Source organism: Seriola lalandi, unplaced genomic scaffold, assembly GCF_002814215.2.
Source record: "Seriola lalandi dorsalis isolate HSWRI2012SDOR001 ecotype SW California unplaced genomic scaffold, Sedor1 jcf7180002054883, whole genome shotgun sequence".
Taxonomy (NCBI): domain Eukaryota; kingdom Metazoa; phylum Chordata; class Actinopteri; order Carangiformes; family Carangidae; genus Seriola; species Seriola lalandi.
The window spans coordinates 1406578-1426290 of record NW_019525658.1 but is presented as its reverse complement, the minus strand read 5'-3'; the positions used below and the strand labels follow the sequence as shown (position 1 = coordinate 1426290).

The window sequence follows — 19713 nt, the reverse complement described above, 5'->3', positions numbered from 1 at the left end:
TACGCCATTCTGTAGCTGTTTCAACCCTGAAACTGTGTTTTAAATTCAGTTTGTTGATACTGATGAAAGTTTATTGGAAGAGACTAAATTTTGTGTTGAATGTTAGTCAGTGTTAATTGTGGGATGACTTATGTGTGTGAATCCGTTTAAATGATTGGATGAGATTCAGGGAGAGTGAAGACTTTACTCAGACTATATTCCACTGCTTCACGGTTATAATGGAGCAAACTCATGGATCTGACACGTGCTGACTTCTACTGTAATCCTCCCCCGACCAATACACTGCTTTCTTCTTTTGTTATGTTGCTCCATGCCTCCATGTCTGTAGCGCTTCCCACACTGTAGCAACCGCACAACACTGTACAAACAACCAGAGTCACAGTCATGTGTCTGACCTTGGAAATGCCAACGTACTCTGGCAGTATTTTTAGCTGTAGATGAAGCATTTGAAAGATAAATATACAGTATAGTCGAATAGTCTCTCTCGTGCATCGTCTCGATACTCAGCAGCGTTTCTGGCATTGTTTTTTTGTCCTGTAGAGATTCAGTTTCCTTTTACTACTCCGTGTTTGACTATCATTTTGTCATTGGTTATTGTTGTATAGTGCTTTTCTGTAACTAGTGATCCACTGTGTATGAAGAGAGAGGTCAATATTATCACAAGTCTGTGTTTTTATGTCCACATACACCAAGAATACTTGCTGCAGCATGTGTGTGTTAAGCTTCCATTAAACTCTTCATTTAGTTTTTGTTGACGTTGGATCTCCACCCTGTAAGCTCAGAAAGAAGGCGTATTATTTACATCCGTGTAATACAATAAACTGCAGGTAGTACATTGTAGTGGTGGAGTTTTATTATTTGTTTATTTATTTATTTGTTATCAACCCAAAACCATCATTTGAAAACACAATGCAAAAATCCTACACATTGTCCATTACTTGTACTTGACTTATTAACGAATGATTGAACATCTAAGGACGGGAATGTGGTTTGATCCACAGTGTGCAGGGTCTCTGTCCTTTGTTCTCAAATTTAACACACTTAAACTTTAATATATGAATTTAAAATTCTAAACTTGCTATAAAGAGCTTCTATCCAAAGGCAAAAAATAAATAAATACAGATACATGAATAATTTGAAAGTATCAAAAGGGAAATTATGAAGGGTGGAAGTAACAAAAATGAATTGATAATAACAGAGATTGACAGTGATTTAAATGCATGTGAATTGAAAATGGATGTGTAATGAAAAATTTAAGTTTCATTGATTTAAAGTCGACTCAATTAAAACAGTCGTGATATGATGAAAACAGAGTTGTGTGTTTCATGTTTCTCTTTCTTACATTCATCACTTAGCATTTCAGGACAGCGTCAAGGATGGACATAACAAAAAACAATAATACAAAATATGGAAATGATGGGGTGCGTACCATTAGGCTCCGTCCACACTGCAGCAGCCTGCGTTCGATTCCAACCCTCTGCGTATCATCCCCTGACTCCCCAACTTTCCTGTCTCTCTCTTTTGGGTCCATCCTGCTTTGAGGTTCAGTGTGATTAACCTGGTTACACAATACATTCCAAAGATTCAGGTGTAATTCCTACTAAAGTCGCTGGAGGGAGCCTTTTCCAGCTGCTGATGGAAGCGTGGGATGATGAGGCTCTGGAAACGTGTGAACTCTGCTGTGCCTATTTTTAGAGTCCCCCCCCTTTTCCCTTCAAAGCTGCTTTTTTTTTGAGAAAGATGATTTTTCTGGTGAAGGAACAAACCAGCGAGGTGAGAGAAGTGTGTGTTTTCTACCTGCAGTGAATACGACTCTGACTGAGGTTCAAGCAGCAACAGCTGAGATATCACATTTCCTTTCAGAATAAAGCTCTCTTTATGCCTTTAGTGTGCAGGCAGAGAGCAGCAGAAGATGTGAGTCACTTCAACTCTATGGAAACCTCAGAGCAGGTGAACTCATGTCCACCTCTGCTATGTGGATATACAAGCTTATATAAGCACAACATCTTGTCAAATATAACTAGAGGGAATTCCACACTTTCAGTTTTTCCACCTCCACCCACCCGAACATCTTCTACTGTTTCTAAGAGTAGTGAAGGAATGTTCATTAAGATGGATATCATTTTACATAACTTACAATTATGTGTCTGTAAGGGTCTTAAAAACCCGTGAATCAGTGAACTAACACAAATACAATGTAATGCACAGCAGATGAGTGACGAGTAGAGTCATATCATTTCCAGAGGTTCAATCGTTCTCCAACACTGAGCCCTGTGTCCTATCATCTCTAATTAAAGGGTGTTAATTGGTGATTACACTACAGTCTTTGTAATTACACTACAATCTTTGTAGTGTAATAACACTAGCAGCAGCAGAGAGAAAAGAAAATGTATTAGCTGTGTCAATGATGTCATCAGATGGTTTACAGAGCATCAACACCTTACCTTTTCCAACATGTGTGCTGCTAACAGCCTTGGGTGCGAACATCACCACCTGCTGGAGCTGAAGCTGCTTCACAGGACAGAGCCTCAAGATTAGAAACGATGGAGGATTCAGCCTCTTATCCTCCGTGTTGATATCATGTTTCTCAAACAAGAAGTCAACTACACAAATTAGGACTAACCTGAAACAGTGTGGGTCTCCGGCGCCGGGGACACTGGGAGTGCAGGAGCTGTTGAAATGCAGCCGTGGTTCAGAGAATGTCAACGCTGCTTAAACACAGTGGATGCTGTGGCTGCATCATCAGTCAATATGAAGTCAGAGAATATTTCTTGCTGATGGGAGGTTGGCGTCTAAAGCTCCTGCAGGAAAGAAGGACGTGCAAATGTGCACATTTACTGTTTTGTTAAGTTTGCCGTCAACATTTCAACATTGTAATCTGCATATTTGCGTAACCATTTTCGAATCCCCACAGACTCGTGCAGAGAACCACATGGTGTCTGATATTTTCTGGGAGTAGGAGCCTGGTTTTATTCATATCTCAGAAAAACGGATCTCGCAGACAGTTTTCTGTTTTATGTGTTGATGAATTTAATGCAAGGTAATTCACGACTAACCTGCACTGGATGTTTTCCCCTGTAATGCATTGTTTCCCTGCTCCTTACCACCTCATCCAGAAACTGCACTTTTCACTCTGCCTCTAAAATACAATCAGTCATCAGTTATGAACATTATGGTTATTGTGAAGTGAGTAAGACAGATGTTAAGTCAACAACCTGGCTGTAATATATCTGTACTGAACATAGCAACCTGTGCCAACCATACTGATAAATCACAAAGCAATACACTTAAGAATTGCAATTGATAAATTCATTCATAATAATTAATTCAATTTTTTTTTGCTCTCTCTCTATATATATATGGTAAATATTCTTATAGACAGCAAGACAAAGGTTATTCAAGCAGCAGGAAACCGTGCCTTTGTTCGGGCCTGTTTTCAGCATGTGTGTGGCATTGAAGGAACATGTCACCCAGGGCAACAGTGTGGCTCAATGATGTGTTTTCATGGAGCTCTATGGCACAGAGGAATAAGGTCTACCAGGCTTTGGATACGTAGACGAGTCTTGTTAGTGGGACACGTTCATTGTTGGTTTGTGTTACAGAGAGAAAAAAAAACTTTAATACTTACCCTTTTAAAATGCATTTAAAAAGTGCAGCAAGAATAACTCATTATCCCTCAGACAGCTGCGGTGGCTGACAACGGCAGACGCGCTGCAACGGCCCAACACACTTCAACCAGGAGAAAACAAGCTGCAAATTCAGAAACGATTCAGATTCAAAAACACATACAACAAAACAAACACAACAATGTAAATGTGCTGCAAATGAAAAAATGTGCTGCAGGAAGAAAAAACAAAGACATGAACAATAACACACTGCAAATATAGAAAACATGCAACAACACACGAACCTCCAAAACGAATGCAACAGAAGAGCTCCAGGCCTCCAGGGCAGCTCGAAGTGGAACACCTTCAGCACTAGTTTTAGGTTCAACCCAAGATGCCAGACCTATGACCTGACCTTTGATCTTTGACCTCGGACCAAACAAGAGTATGAGGAAAGAAATAAGAGGTGACATAAAAAGGTTTTTGTTCTTTGTAACATTTGGTAATATATCATCAAAGAGCAACAGATAATATAAAGTGTTAGCATTAGCTTATATACAGTCTATGGGTGTTCCACTTAGAGCTCCCCCTGGAGGCCTGGAGCTCTTCTGTTGCGTCATCTCGATATGCAGCGTTTTTTCTGTTGCATTAGCTTTTCCAAGTTCATGTGTTTCTGTTGCTGCATCGTTTCTGTTTCCGCAGCTTGTTAGCGGCCCCTGCAGCACGTTGTCGTCCACCATGAACTGCTGATAGAGAATTACTGCACCAGTCAGAGAATGTACCACGTCTCAAAGAAATCAAGGTTCGCTGTTTCCCTCTCTCTACCGTCCAGGCTCCTCCCTCGTTGCTACACACCTGAACATTTTTGAAATCTCTATCAACTTCTTGTTACACCAAATATAAAACATGTGTAGTTCAGTTTGATTAGACTTTTTATTGTGTCGACAGGAAGTCTGTTTGGGGAGTATTTGGACATACTTCACTCTATCTGCCGATAGAAAAAAAAAAGAACCAATACAAGAATAAGTGATTTGCTCTGAAGGATATTTTTGTGCTGAAACAGCTGTGCAAGGGAAACACACAAGAGACATTAGCAGTTACATCAGCCACAAAGGAGGTTACATAACTGTGTTTAACAAAATGCTCCAGCCTCTCACCACTTACCGTATATACAGCTCTATAAATCTGTGTACAGTCTTATCTGTAGAAGCTATATTGCTAAATTATTTTTGAACAGGTTGCATTCACAAAATGCAAAAAAAACAAAAACAAACCATAATCTCATTAACACATCATTAAAACAGCAGAGTATTTCTCACCAACATATAATCCTCGATCCAGACTATTTAGTGTTGCATTACATCTTATCACTAAACTCCTACATTTCTCTAGTACTATCTCAGTGAAGTGGGATTATATCATTAGACTGCAAAAATATAACCATCATCCTACGCCGTGCGTCATGTGACATTTAAGAGGATGTTGATAAATCAGCACCACGCTCTAACAGAATCAAGGACTTTATAATCCTCATGAAGGGCGGGTTTACTGCAGGGCAGTGCGTTTTAAATATGGGGTCTGATATTTCTGATCAGATATCTGACAAATATTCTATTCTATTATTATTATTATTATTATTATTATTATTATTATTATTATTATTATTATTATTATTAATAATAATAATAACGATAATAATAATGATATAATAACAGCAGTGAGGTGGAAATCAGATGATTGACTAAATATTAAACTATCAATGAGAAAACAAGATTTTTGCATTTCTTTAGGCATGTAATGATATCTCTGTTGTATTAGTTTGGATTATGGTTATGAAAACAACAGATACTAAAACATGTCTAAGGCTTATGGAACAAGCAAATGCGTTTAAAGAAACACAACAAATAGAAGCCAGACGTGTGACTTATATCTTCTACAGCAGAGTTTTGCAGGTGCTGTACTCACCAACATGCTCCTGCTAAGTTAGCTTTTTAGGTTGTCCTGAACACAGGTTAAAAATTGATTATGAAATAAATTCATGCTGTGGATCATAGAAACAATCTGTTGGACTTTTGTTGAAACAAGGTCCAATAAATCAAAGAATAAATACAGTAAATGCTTTTAAAGGGTCACTCCAGCCAGGCTTTGTCCACACTACTACGTTTTAGTTCTAAAACGCTTCACTTTTGCTACGTTTGCTCCTTCCATCCACACGACTCCAGAGTCTCTAAATCAGAAACTCTGCCGGACCTCTTTTAGTTAGAAAACTCTGGGGTTGTGTTTTATTTTGGGGTGGTGTTGTAGTCTGGACAGACACCCACGGTCTCTCCTGATTGGCTCTCATCAGCCTGTACCCCCCAGTGGTGAATACAACATGATAATGAGTTACAGTGTTACTGACCTTGTTGTCTTTGCTAGCAGCTGTTGTTCACTTACATTCTGTATGTTAACAATATGACTGTCTTTACTGTTCCTTGTTCAGAGGATTTTGTTTGACTAATCAACCACAGAGAAGACAATCTGCTTCCTGTTTACCAGTGGTGGATTTAGATATGGGCAACATTGGTATCTTTTCAGGTGGTAGCATGGGAGCTTGAAAAAAAAAAAAATATATATATATATATATATTGCGTTTGCGCTATCGATTTTCTATTGCTCATTTCATCATCTCATTACGTCGATGACATCATGTCACCGTGGAGCTCGGAGTAGGTGAACTTTCTAGTTTGTGCAGGGTTCTGCTTGCTGAGAAGGTCTCCTCTCAGAGGTGGTGCGAGATGGTGAGTGGGTGGCGGGAGTTTGATCACAGGTCTCCTCACTGCTCCCCACTCCCACGGCTACCAAATAAACCACAGTTCATTCATAATACTGTGAATACCGACCTGTAGTTTCATTTTTCTGGGTTGTGTGAAATCGTTAAGACTATTGAGTAGTCATGTTTGAAGTGTGCAATAATAATAATAATTACAAGGGGTTGTTCGCCCAGGTATACGCATACCCAGTGTACATGAAAGGTCATGTGTCTACGTGTTTTCAGGTGTGTCAGTGTGGACGGAGATCGTTTCTGATACGGAGCTAAAACGTTTCGTTACGGCTTTAAAGCGCTGTTTTAAAATGAAAACATATTAGTGTTGACGTAGCATTAGTGTCACGCTGACATTAGTTTGGCGGATAGATTTTTTTTAAAAATGTTGAAATAGCAGCAGCAAAAGAAAAAGCCCCAAAAACACTAGAACTCACATTGATGATGACACATGATGCAACTAGCATTTACTCTGACTCCTAACTTCACCTCTGATTTTTTGTGTCCATTAAATTAGATTTTTTTAGACTTCAAAATAGCTCCTTCAGAAAAACAGAAGACATTAAACAGGTGTTTTGAAGGTTTCATGGGCAACTCCTCATTAATATCAACATGTGGTTCTTGTGTAAAACAGCTGATTGGACCTTTAACTGGAACTGTGTCTGATATTTTGCTCCAGTACTGCAGACACATCTTCACATTTTACACCTATAACATCTGCATATTCTTGTACTCCAGTTTGATTTGTCTGTGCGTTCATTGAGTGTCTTCACCTCTGAAACAGATGCGCACAGCATCACTGCAACCTGGCCTGTTAAATCACAGGTCTGTCAACGTGCAGAGATTTCTGATGAAAAGGCTTTTGTTTTGTATCGCATTGAATTGCATTGAACATTTCCTACTATGTAAACCACTAGTTGTTTTAATACGTAGTTTGAAATGGTGGGATTGACTGCAGGACCTTTGTAGTGGGCTGCTTAAGTGTCGCGAGATGGATCTAATAAACTGGCAAGTTTCATTTTTTATGATGATTTTTTTTTCCTTTTTTTTTTTTTACCAGAACTGTGAAGACAACCGCTCACCAGTCAGTGACTTAGTCGTTCTGTTCAACCTGACCTCTTCCTCACAGTGTAATCACAACAATCTGAAGAGTGTTTCCTGTACGCTGCGTTTACAGCTCCCTGATTCATTACTGCGTCCTCGTTAGCATCCCGCAGAGAGCATGATAATGATATGATCTCCATCATCTCTGCTGTGCTGGGGACGGGGTTTCATACAGACAACCCTGTCTAGTAGAAAAGATATATTTTTAATTGAATAATGAATGAATGAAGCGCTACATTTATTAAGAGCAGTGGAGTCATAGAGGTGGTGGGGATGTGTTCACTTCCATAGGCCTCTGTACTACAGAAGCACTTTGTTAGGGGACAGATGGTGGTTTTGGTTAAATGTAAATACACATGTTGTTTGTGAAATCATTGTGAACTTTTTCTGTATTAGACCAAGATCTGTTTCGCTAACCTTCCCCCAGTGCTGCGAGAGTCGTAACAGAATGATTTTTTTGAACAGTTTCATAATGCTGGAAACAGTTAACATTTTACTTCAACGTAAATCAACAACATATCCTCATTAAATCAGTCATGATTACTTATTCTACTGAATGTTGCTGTTGCAGTGTTTTTGAATATAAAAGTCATTTCTATGAGACACCAACATTCTACAAAGAGAATAACATCCTCTTACAGAGAATATTAAAATGCCCTTCTACTGTTAAACTGTTTAATATTATGCTACAGGCCCCGTGTGCTTAACCCTGTTTCCTGTTGACCCGTATGCAAAGTGGGCTGCGTGGGTCTGCTTCGTGACTGGCCGCTGTTACTGGAGGGGGTGTGTCCGCCCATCGTGTTGCTGATTGGAGCGGCTGACGTCCCCACCACCGCTGAAGAAGCTGAAACCCTCCTTACTACTTATTATATTTTACCTAACCAATTCCAGCAGGTTGCGTTGGGCTTCCCCTATTGTGAGCTGGGTTGTAACAAATTATAAAACGTTGTAGTCATAGCAATCTACTGTATACCAACAAACTATCACTTGTATCAGAGGGACTGAAGGGCATATGAAAAATACTGCTAAAATACTGATCAAATGTTAAAGAATGTACATGTACATATTGAGTATGATGTGTTTATGGGAAACTAACATTATGAAATACAATAGGTCCACTTTTATCCAGGGTCTTCAGTCTCGGTCTCCTAGAGATGATGTTTATATAAAACTAATTTACAGCAAGAAATTTGTTTTGTAGTAAATGTAGCTGTGACCAAATTATGTTTGTCATTAAGGGTAATGAGGATATGTTGTATGTTGTTCATTTACGGATTTGGCAAGTTGTAATGTGGCTAAACTTGTTTTCAACCTAGATGATCGTGTTTGGCTCCGTCTCACTTTGCATTCAATTCGACCACAGTGTTATTTTTGCTGATCAAATGAAAACTACAATGATCTGATCTGATTTGATTCGATTTTTTTTTGATTTGATTTGATTTGATTTGATTTACTGTGTGACTCAGATGATCCTCCTACCTGCCTCCACATATATTGTATGAAACATTTTTATGTTTCATACAAAGGACAACTAAAGACTGAGAGTGCAAAGAATGTAACATTAGATTAAAATGAGGGCCATGATATGTATGTGTATATATATATATATATATATATATATATATAAATATATACATATTATGATTGAGTTCATATGGTTCCCTCAAAGCAGTAAAACAGTGTCTTCTTAGCTGCATAAAGTCCAAAATGATATCATATCAGAGTCCCGGCTCAACCACCAGAAAGTCAATGTAATCCTTCTCTTTGGACTTGAAGGCCTCTGCGATGATCCGGGCGGCTTCCTTATGCTCCCGACCTCTCAGGGAGATGCCGTTGACCTCCAGGATGACCAGACCCACCTTCAGCTGCTCGCAGTTATGAGCTGAGCCTCCTTTCTGGAAGGAGGGAAGGCAGACAGTATTTAGACAGAGAAAGCAAGTGTTTGCTGTTACTTACAGCACAAAGTAGCTTACACCTGAAGTCATAAAAGAGATTACTGTTATAGTATTTTGAAATTTATCGTTTTATACCTTTCAAGATTTCACCATAGACAATAAATTTTCTTTTAGTCTCCAGCTGTTCCGGTGCATTTGTTTGATTTACAGCTGACAACAACAAAAACCACAGCATCTAGCATTTAGCATCTAAACTGACAGATGTCAACATCAACAGCTCAGTTTTGAAGCTTAATGTGGGGCAGCTGACTGACAGGTCGAAGCCAGCGAGCTTGGAGAGCTACTGTATTGTGATGATGGACTGGCACTTGCATGTTCCCATCTGGCTAATCTGTCAGTGGTTGTAGACTGCCAGCTTGTCAGAGTTCATCATCCCACCGTGTGAGAAGTATCCAGTCTTCTAGCGCCACATGTTTTGTTCTTTTGTACTGTACCACTTCCTTGGCTTCATGCAAATAAGTTTAAAATGCAGAAATTTGGTTATTGATTATATGCAAAAGAATCTCCATGTAAGTCACTAACTGTGTCCCAATTCAGGGGCCACAGCGACTAAACTGTCCCATTCAAAGGCTCCTTCAGATTCAGCCGAGAAATGCATCTTTCTTTTCTTGTGCATTGAAGGCTCCAGCAGGGGGGCCCCTTCTTGGCCCAACCTATCCCAAGATTCATTGTGCACTGATAATGAAAGCAGACAAGACTGACAGAGAGCCTGAGGATTACACTTTTGAATGTAAGTATTGGGTTTCAGCTCAGTTGAACAGCTAACAGTACAACTGTTAAAACCAAGGCCCTTAAAACCTACGACGGCTACGAAGGGCCACACCTATATAGACCATGCACTCCGAAGGATGTGGCCCCTGAACTGGGACACAGTTACTGTTTGAGCCACTGTAACTAAGAACTAATCTGTTAATGATTTCACCAAAGAGTGTGTGCAGCCGTTTAGAACAGAGAATAATTACATTCCCCTGAAATGACAGGAACATAATTGGCTAAATGTGCAACGTCAAACTGATTATAGGGCACGTTGTGTCTGATGGTGACTGTTGAATCGGCTCACTGGTACTGACTGTCAGTGTCTTCACAGACATGGGTGACAGGGATGGCTGAAATGGAAATCACCGCACAGTCAAAGGTGCCCTGTTCATACACAAGTCTGGGTGGGGCTGGGTTCTGCTCAGGGGACCGAGGCTGCAGCTCGTTCAGTTCTTATGTGATGTTTGCGCCTCTCATCCTCACACTTATGGAAATGTACCGTTTTGCTTTTTTTTTTTGTACTTGAAAATGTGAAAGGAGGGGCGTTGTGTGGCGTAGTGGTCTAAGCAGGCGCCCCATGTGTAGAGGCTACAGTCCTCGCTGCAGTTGGCCCCGGTTCGAGTCCCGCATCGGACGGCCTTTACTGCATGTCATTCCCCCTCTCTCTGCCTCCCCATTTCCTGTCTCTCTCCACTATCCTGTCCAATAAAGGCACAAAAGCCCAAAAAAATATACTTTAAAAAAAGAAAATGTGAAAGGGGTTACAAGAAGGCTGATAAGCTAAGGATCAGATGTTGAAGGAAAACAGAAATTTCATCTGCAAAATTTTCCACTCAGGCCTTATACAGCACTTTGAAAGACAAGACACTGAATCTTCGCACAGAACAATGGCTTCAAACCAAATCTCAGCCAAATACAACTGTAAAACTGTCTCACCTGAATGGTGACTATGCGTGGCATAGGTTGGCGTGTATTGGCTCCGCCCTCAATAGCAATGCCAAGGGTGTTGGCATTTTTCACCACCCGTACCAGGGTAGCAGTGAGCTCCGTCAACGGTGAGCCAGTCTGCTGGGAGAGGTCAGAGATATTGGAGAGCAAGGTTGAACTTCAGATCATCATCAATAATTTGTTTTTAGATCTAGACCAGAAATCAAAATCCTCACCTTTTATCAACAGATTCAACTGAGTGCAGCACCATAAATGTACTGTTTTAAATCAGGTTTCTGCTTAACTACACATTGAATACTCAGCCAGTAATGCACTGATATAATAATAATAATCATCAGCTGCATGCGGCTACTTGAAATATTACTTTTTAACAAAGGTGCAATAAATGAACTGAATCTTGACGTCAGTGTGTTGAGATGGTGTGAAGCAGAGTTTGCCATTGTTCATTTTCCGTGCAAGTACTGTAGTAGTAATATAGTAGCATAGCATTTTTTTAGTCAGAGTTCAGGATGGAGAACAGACACAAAAAGATTCAGGCAAACATTCTAATGCTAGGGAATAAGGTCAGAACACAGGTGGCATACCACTTTCCTTCCTGTGCCACAGGAAGGAAAGTGGTATGCTATAATCTCCCTTACAAAAAGCACATGTGAAATTCTACATCTCACATGTGAACTGAAGCATTTCACATGAGATGTTTGAGTTCACATGTAATGTAGTGGTGCACATGTGAATTTAATTTCACATTTGTTTTTCAAATGTATATATTAAAATTCACATTATAAACTTTACATGCGAATACAAACTTTGCATGTGAAAGTGATAGTGAAATGTGAAGTGCAGCATTTCACATGTGGTTTGCTTTATATGTGAATGCTTATTGTGAAAAAGATAATGTCACGTTTGAAACGAATAGTCCCATGTTATGTTGTGATTTTACATGTAAATCTAAGTTTCATGTTAAGTACAGGTTTCACATGAGTTTCACATGTAATCCCAAAGGTTTCACATGGGAATTTACAAAAGGCTTCACACATTACACCACAAAAATGTTCCAAAACCACATGTGTTCCACACATTTCACATGTGATTTAATATGTCTTCACATGTTAAATTTCACATGTGCAAAATAATCATATGTACAAGTGATTACATGTGAAATTTATGTGGTTTTTCTGTAAGCACTAAGTAAATGATATTCAACCCCCCCCCCCATCCCTCTCGAGTTACCCTTGTGCAGTGCCCTGCCCTGGTGGCTCTATTCTCTACACAGTCGGCACTCACAGAGATCAGCAAATATTTACACACTGGACACGACAGCTACCACACGTGTGAGATCTGTCAGAGCCGCCGGCACCTTTTGCTTCTCAGTTGAACTTGTTCTGCATCTTGAGCTGGTAGACTTTTTTTGAGAAGCCACCGCTCCATATTTCAGCCACTTTGCGGTAGTTAGCTAATGTCTGGCCTCCAGGTTGAGAACCACTGGTCTAAATGGTTTATCAGGGAAAAAGAAGCATGTGTGCAGGTGGGTTTGGTGACTGGGAGAGGCAGGAATACTGTGAGGGCAGGTGGGAAATGTCTGGGTGGGTTAAATTCTTTGAATTCAGAGAAGAGTCATTAAAGCTGCAGAGTCTGAGGACAGACGACCTGAAGCTCATCAACACTTTGGCAGTTATTGTCACCTAATTGTCGCTCTATTCAGAACTTCATCTCTATAACTGCCACACAATGATACGTTCAATCCTCTCACCGTTATGAGACAGCACACAATGTGGCGCCGTGTAATTAATCACACTGATCTATCTGCAGTTAATAGGTTACGATGTAAGTTGTCTTTGCTTAACTTAATTCCATAAAGTAAAAGCAGTAAAACAAGTTCTAGAGAAAAAACCCAGTTATAAACTGATCAATAATCACCCAAATATTACCCAATAATTTATCAATTTGTGATCTCAGCACCGTGGGACAGGATGCAACATGAAGAATCGTGATATGTTGAAGTGGTTATGGCAGTGTAGGGGCCTCACTTGTCTGGTGGCCCCTGAAGTAAGTGCGTGGGCCCCTGGCTGTTCAAGATGGCGCCTCTGGTTCTTGCTGGGTCGAGGGCTGCCGTCCTTACTGAGGCCTCCTGCCTCGGCTATATCCACCCCGCTGTCCTCACTCAGGGTCTGGCCACTGTCGGACAGCTGGGACAGTGTGGCCCCTGGATGAGACACTGTCATGTTAGTATACAAACAGCGACAGGGGTCAAGGGTGTGAGTCAGGTTTATATCAGGCTTCATAGCTAATATTTATATTTCAATACACCTGTGTTACATTATAGTATGATGCTACTTTACTTTTTCTGATCTGCTTTCATTGATGTTGATGATATTCACCGTTGATGCAAACCTGTTGCCTTGACTTCAGTATTATGTACATTTCCAAAATACATTCTAATTTACTAGTTTTACAGTCGTCGATACAAATACAGCCACACACTGTTTTTTTAACATTAATTTTGAACTGCACTGTGAACATGTTGTGTATTTTGTAGTATGTTGCATAATACATCACTAACAAATTACAGTTTTTCCTAGTAACTGTATCTTGTACGTTGACACACACACACACACACACACACACACACACACACACACACACACACACAGCCATGTTCTGTACCTCTTTGTTGTGGTCTGGAGTCTGCAGACAGCCAGTTCATGTCCGTTAGCATAACTTTTTGAGTGAGGGCAGGTGAGCAGAGGCGGTCAGGACTACAGGGTGGAGCAGCAGGTGTGATGAGAGAGGGGCAGGGGGAGGGACATGGCGAGGGATGGGGTGATGGATGAGGGGATACCATGGGAGATGCTGCTTTGGAAGAGGACGCAGACTTTGACAAGATGAAGGATTTCTCGTAGGAGCTGGATCTGGAGGAGAGCTTGACGGATCCCTGTGGTTTTGCAGAGCTGGAGGAGTCCCGGTGGTGCAGGAAGCCCGGGCAGGTGTGATGTCCCGAACTAGATCTAATGTGGTTGCCGGGATGGTGGTGGAAGTGATGAGCAAAGTGGGGGTGGTTGAGGTGTTCAGCATCGCAGGGCTGGAAGAAAGTGTGATGGAGTGCATTGAGAGAAGTGTGGTGGGTGGCGGAGGCAGGGGAGGGCTGGTGGCTGGTGGGTAGGGATTTTAGCGACTTTTGGAGGCAGTCCTGGAGCAGCTGGGTGGGGCCAGCGAAGAGTAGGCTGGAGCCGGGCTGCACCAGCCGGGCTGGAGACTTCCTGCCCAGCTCCTTCTCCCTGGACAGCCTGCTCTGGGCCTGGAATGGAGCACTCCTCCACAGAAACTCACCAGAGGCCTGTATTTCATCCTGTCAGCAAAAAGACGGCAACAGAACGTGTCCCGCATGAACAGAGCAGCTCCTCTCTCTGAGCCAGATACGTAACAAGATGAAAGAAAGATTCAGAATTCTAAACCTTAAGATTTCAGTGCTGGATGATTTGGTCATGAGTTTGAACTGACTATTCAATTTTCTGAGAATGTGATGAAGATGATCAATATTCATCAAAAATGCAGCTCAGTGTAAAATCCACACTTCTAAACCTGTCTATAATCGGAAACATAATGATGACTAGTTTGATTTAAGAGGATGTGCTAAAGGTGTTTTTTCTTTTATAACCAGCAGTTTATCTGTTTGTGCACACGACTAAACAACCAGACTGAGAAAATATGAATTGCTAATTGAAGCCCTGCATCGACGTCCTGACGGCAGCCCTGTACTAACACACAGATGTGAGACTGACGTTCATCTACAGTACAGACAAAAATGTCGAGCTGTCTCTTTAATGAATAAGACTACTAATATTAATAGTGATATCAAATGCTGGACACTGTATGTCCACTTTAGCATTAAGAGAAATGCGCACATGCAATGGTTTAACACTTCAACATGACATGTAATGCAGACATCGCTTCCTGTCGACTGCCTGTGTAAAGCCAAGCTGTTTTCTGTCAAGCTGTTACTGAGATATTATGTCCACGAGAATGGGACAAACAGACGTACGTACGTATGGACATTAGGACAGACAACCTGAAAACAATAATGCCTCTGGTTCTGGCTGTTGACCTTTTATATTAGGACTGTAAATATAAAGGGTCAAAGCTTTTTTGTATATTGTTTGGCATTTTAAAACTGATTGATGTTGGTCATTTTGGTTCATTTCTCCACAGACCAACACTCACTTTTGATGACTTGAAACAAATTTTCTACATCTACAATCCACAGTTCTGGAAAGTGATTTGGATATCTAAGGTCGCTGCCTGACTTTTCTTATAGTAACACCAACACTCAACATTTCTGCCTCGACATTCAACATCTAAGTTTGAACTGAGCACAGTCCTGCACCATAGATTAACTCTGGCTAAAAAGATATAAATATAAATGAGACATCCAGTCAATTCATGGTCAGTTTTCCATGAACTGTGCTGCTCCAAAGGGGATAAACTCTGCGCAGCAGCTCTGTTGTGTATAGCCTTTCTTATTCTCACCCTCAGTGCAGAGTTAATCCTCCACTTCTTCCTGTAGGATGTGATGACTATTAAAGCTTCAGTGAAACTCCTAATAAGGATTTTAACTCTAGTAATCTAATCTGTCCTCTGAAAAAACTATGATCCGTTAAACATCGCATCACAAACAATGTGGTTTTGCATGCATCATTTTTTTGGCAGATTAAATAAAAACTGACACATACCAGTGTGATGTTCTGTAAGCTTTTAGTGTTTTCCTCCTGCTCTTTTTGTGTCCAGTCACCAACAGAGTCATCAGTCTGAAAGAAAGCGAATGAGTATGAAGCACTGCAGCACTCCAGGGCCGAGTCTGGAATAACAACGTTAGCCTACTTAATGCAGATGCTACATGGACAGGATCTGCCCCACAGGACAGTGTGTGAGTCCAACAGGGTTTAGTCAGTGAGAACAAAGTGTTCGAGAAAGTTTCTCTGTAGCAGCTGAATCAGCTGAGGCTGTTTAAGGCTGGAGGCTCTGTCGTTTCATCACTGCAGAGCATTGTGGGATTTGTCTCTGATGTAGACTACTCCTGACCTGCTTATCATCATAAATCCAGGTTGATGTGCAACAGCTCCAATACACTGAAATTTATATAGAAATCGACTTAAGGTTGTCTTCGTGAATTCCCTAGCAGCTGGGCTGGTGCACATCATGGTTTACCCCTAAACACACGAACAGCAAGGCGGCGTTTTAACCGCTGTGAAGGTGGAAGCTGGAGGAGCTCAGGAAAACACACCCAACCATCGTAGTGTGGAGATAATTTGAATGTAGCAGCTGTCTACACAGATGCATTGGCTCACATTTCACTCTGTACAAACAAAACCCACAAACCGAACCACATATTTATGCCTCAAGATTATTTTCTTTCAGTCACATAACTAGAGTGATTGTGTGTTGGGCTCTTAACGCCTCCTGTGTAGACAGAGGCAGGGGACACACACAGGCTGGGTAGACGTGTAAATCTTTTGTCATAATAACAATAGATCTTCAGTAAAGAAAACAAGGCTTATGAGATTATCATCACAACCACAATATGAGTGTGTCATCAGGGCAGTTTCACAGACATCATCACCAAAATGAATTTAATAGCATCATCAAATAACTAAGCATTCATAACCTGAGGACGGTTGCAAAGCGTTTTTGTATTTCTGACTGTTTGTTCTAGACCAACCACACTTTTATACATTAAACTTACATCTGACTAATGACCCATACCATTTAAAGATGATTACATATGATTCATAATATTGATCTAAATAGAAGAATTCAGATGTTGCAACTGACCTCAACCCTGGGGACAGATGCAACACAGGTCACAGTTGCAACATATTATGAAAACATTAAATTTCACTAAATAACTTTTGTTTAACTGAGAATGTGCAGTATGAGTGTCATCACTCTTGCATGTTTCTGATTGGAGGAACCATCCCCAGTCTCCATCTATAAGCACTGTAAATCAAAGTACTGACTGACTAACTCCTGACTCCTCTGGCACTTACCACACACAATTACCCGCCTGATATAAGACATGAACCTTAACTTTACTGTCAGTTAAGCAGATTGGCAGCAACTGATATTAGATGTGAACTATTATTAGACCACATTTATCTTCCAAAAGTCATTATGTCTTGTGTTTATAACATCAGAGGTACACCACCTGTAAATTACCAGACAGCTTGATGAGCCGCAGCTCTGAAAGTGTCAAACATAAATCTCACTCCAAAAATTATTATTTACCTGCCTGAACAATGGAGCTACTGGACAGCTCTAAATTGTTCAAAACTCAGCAGCTCACCACACCAGTCTTGGCTTCACTGCATTGGCTTCCCATCTCCTTTAAAATCAATTTTAAAGTGCTTGTAATGACATAGAAACTTTTACACATGTTTGGATTAATGTAGAGTGATGGATTTCACAAGTGTTAAGAAATGAATAAGCACCTCTTTGTGGCAGCCTGCTGGTATTCTCTGCATTACTGCATCATATCACATAAATCATTTAATTTTTCTGTCAGACGATTTGGGAAGCAGCCGTGTAACTAGAGGCTGCAACAAGGTGGTCAGTAGTGCAAAATAACCTCAACAATGTCTTTTATCTCTATTGTGCTCTATTAAGCCTTATCTTTGTATTGATGTCACATGTTCAGGTGTAGTAGATAAGGGATCTACCGTCACAGGGACAGTCTGTCCTGCATCGTGGATCACAGGGGCTGTGTGGTTGCAGTGGCCCTGTAGGTGCGGCACTCCCAGGCCTCCTTGCCAGGGCTGGTGGGCTTCCATCTCACGGTGCAACACCAGCCTGTCGTACAGCTCCAGATCCTGGGGAGCCACCAGGCTCCTCACCTCTGACAACATGGACAGCTGCGGGGAAGGAGAGGAGAAAAAAAACTGATATTTATATTTATATTTATTCTGTATTTTTTATTGTTGATCATCAGTTGTTGCATTGATGATCAGGGCCTGTATTCACAAAGCATCTTAAGGCTAAAAGTAGCACCTAACTTGCAGATTTAGGAGAAACTCCTAAAAATAATGGGCGTGTCAGTCCTAACTTTAGGAGTTAGAAGCAGTGGAGAGGACTCCTAACTCACTACGACCAAATCACAAAGAATCTTAAAGGGCAGCTGTCATTCCACATCACAGTGTTCTGGAAACCTTACACGATGCTGAATTACTTAAAAGATACGAGGGAATAATGATCGTAAAATGCTTTGTGAATACGGCCCAGATGTTTTCTTCTTTGAGTCTGAGAGGTCAACACACTGCGACTCAGGAAAACACAACCAAATACAGGAATGAGCAGCCAAAACAGGAGAAACAAACACATATTAAACTGCAAGTAGCACAGCCTACAATAGAAATGTTTCCAGGGGACAATAAAAAGTCATGCACACTGCTAGAACAGGCTAGTTTTTGCCATGGTCAGTGGTGGTGTTTGTTTGGTCAATGTAACATTTATCAGTTCAATTTTCAGAATAAAATCAAAATACATAGTTGGAAAATTGAAGTCAATTTTCTAAAATTGAATCAACTTTGAATATGTCTAATATATTATTAAGATTTTGGACTTTCTCATCGTTCTATCTATAGAATGGTGGATAGAAAATTGGGAAAAATAGATGAATAGAGTAGTATTGATGTTTCTGGTTGCTTGAGAGGCAGTGGTGTTTTCCCCCGGAGGCCAAGTGAAGCCAGGCTTCCCCTTTTACAGACTGTAGTTGTCATTTAAATAAAAACAGTTAGACTGTGTAAATACTCTGTGCTGTAGCTGCCATCCCTCCTCTTCTCTGTTACCTCATTGAGGTAACCAGCGCCCCTCTAACTGATGTGTGAATGTGTGGTGAAGCTACGGTGGCTGTGAGCTATAAGCTTCTTTAGACTAATGTCACGTCTCTGAGGAGGCCAGGTCAGAGTTGGCAACCCCTGATGAAAAAAAAAAGAATAATTAACCAATCAGATGAAGCTGCCGTCATGCCACTGCCAAACTGTGATCAGTCGGACTACGCCAAGGGAAACCAGCCGCCCTCTGGCCTCACACCTATGTGACCAAATCATTTATAATGTCACTGACATTGAAATTACAGGAGTTAAATTACGTGTGCTAGTCCTGCTAGTCTTGGCTTCCTCAATCATGTTCCCCACTTAACACCACAGTTGAGATTTCCTATGTTTATGACCACCCTCCCTTTTTGACCCCACTGAGATCCCCTGTAGAGTCGCTGCTGCACCTTTGCATGTGTGTTGAAGAGCTCAAACAGAGCCATGGTCAATGACTCCACTCCTATGTGTCTGTCCTGGTACTCCTGCAAGTAGTAGCACATGGTCTTCCTCTCTGGCTCCGTCAGCAGCATGTAGGCCTGCTGCTCCAGAGACAGCTGCACACCTGGCGGGCCCACACCTCTGTGCACTGTGGGCTGGATGGACAGATAACGTGACACATGATGATGGGAGAAAAAGACAAGGGTCAGTGGTATGCAGATAGAAAGTCTTAGATGTGTGCA

The 19713-nt window shown here is 41.0% G+C and overlaps 1 protein-coding gene across 2 annotated transcripts in view; it reads right to left on the bottom strand.

The window, feature by feature from the left end:
• Positions 1–4519: 4519 nt before the first annotated feature.
• Positions 4520–19713, bottom strand: part of whrnb (whirlin b) — a 77354-nt gene continuing 62160 nt past the window's right edge. Inside the window, exons 6-12 of one of the 2 annotated variants that reach the window (XM_087171646.1) lie at positions 19441–19626; positions 17882–18073; positions 15899–15973; positions 13836–14517; positions 13199–13374; positions 11160–11291; positions 4520–9407 (exon numbers count right to left, since the gene is read on the bottom strand). In XM_087171646.1, the coding sequence (XP_087027772.1) occupies positions 9231–9407; positions 11160–11291; positions 13199–13374; positions 13836–14517; positions 15899–15973; positions 17882–18073; positions 19441–19626 (1620 nt within the window). In that variant the 3' untranslated portion in view covers positions 4520–9230. The remainder of the gene's footprint in view (positions 9408–11159; positions 11292–13198; positions 13375–13835; positions 14518–15898; positions 15974–17881; positions 18074–19440; positions 19627–19713) is intronic. The other variant, XM_023397640.2, reaches the window with a different exon arrangement.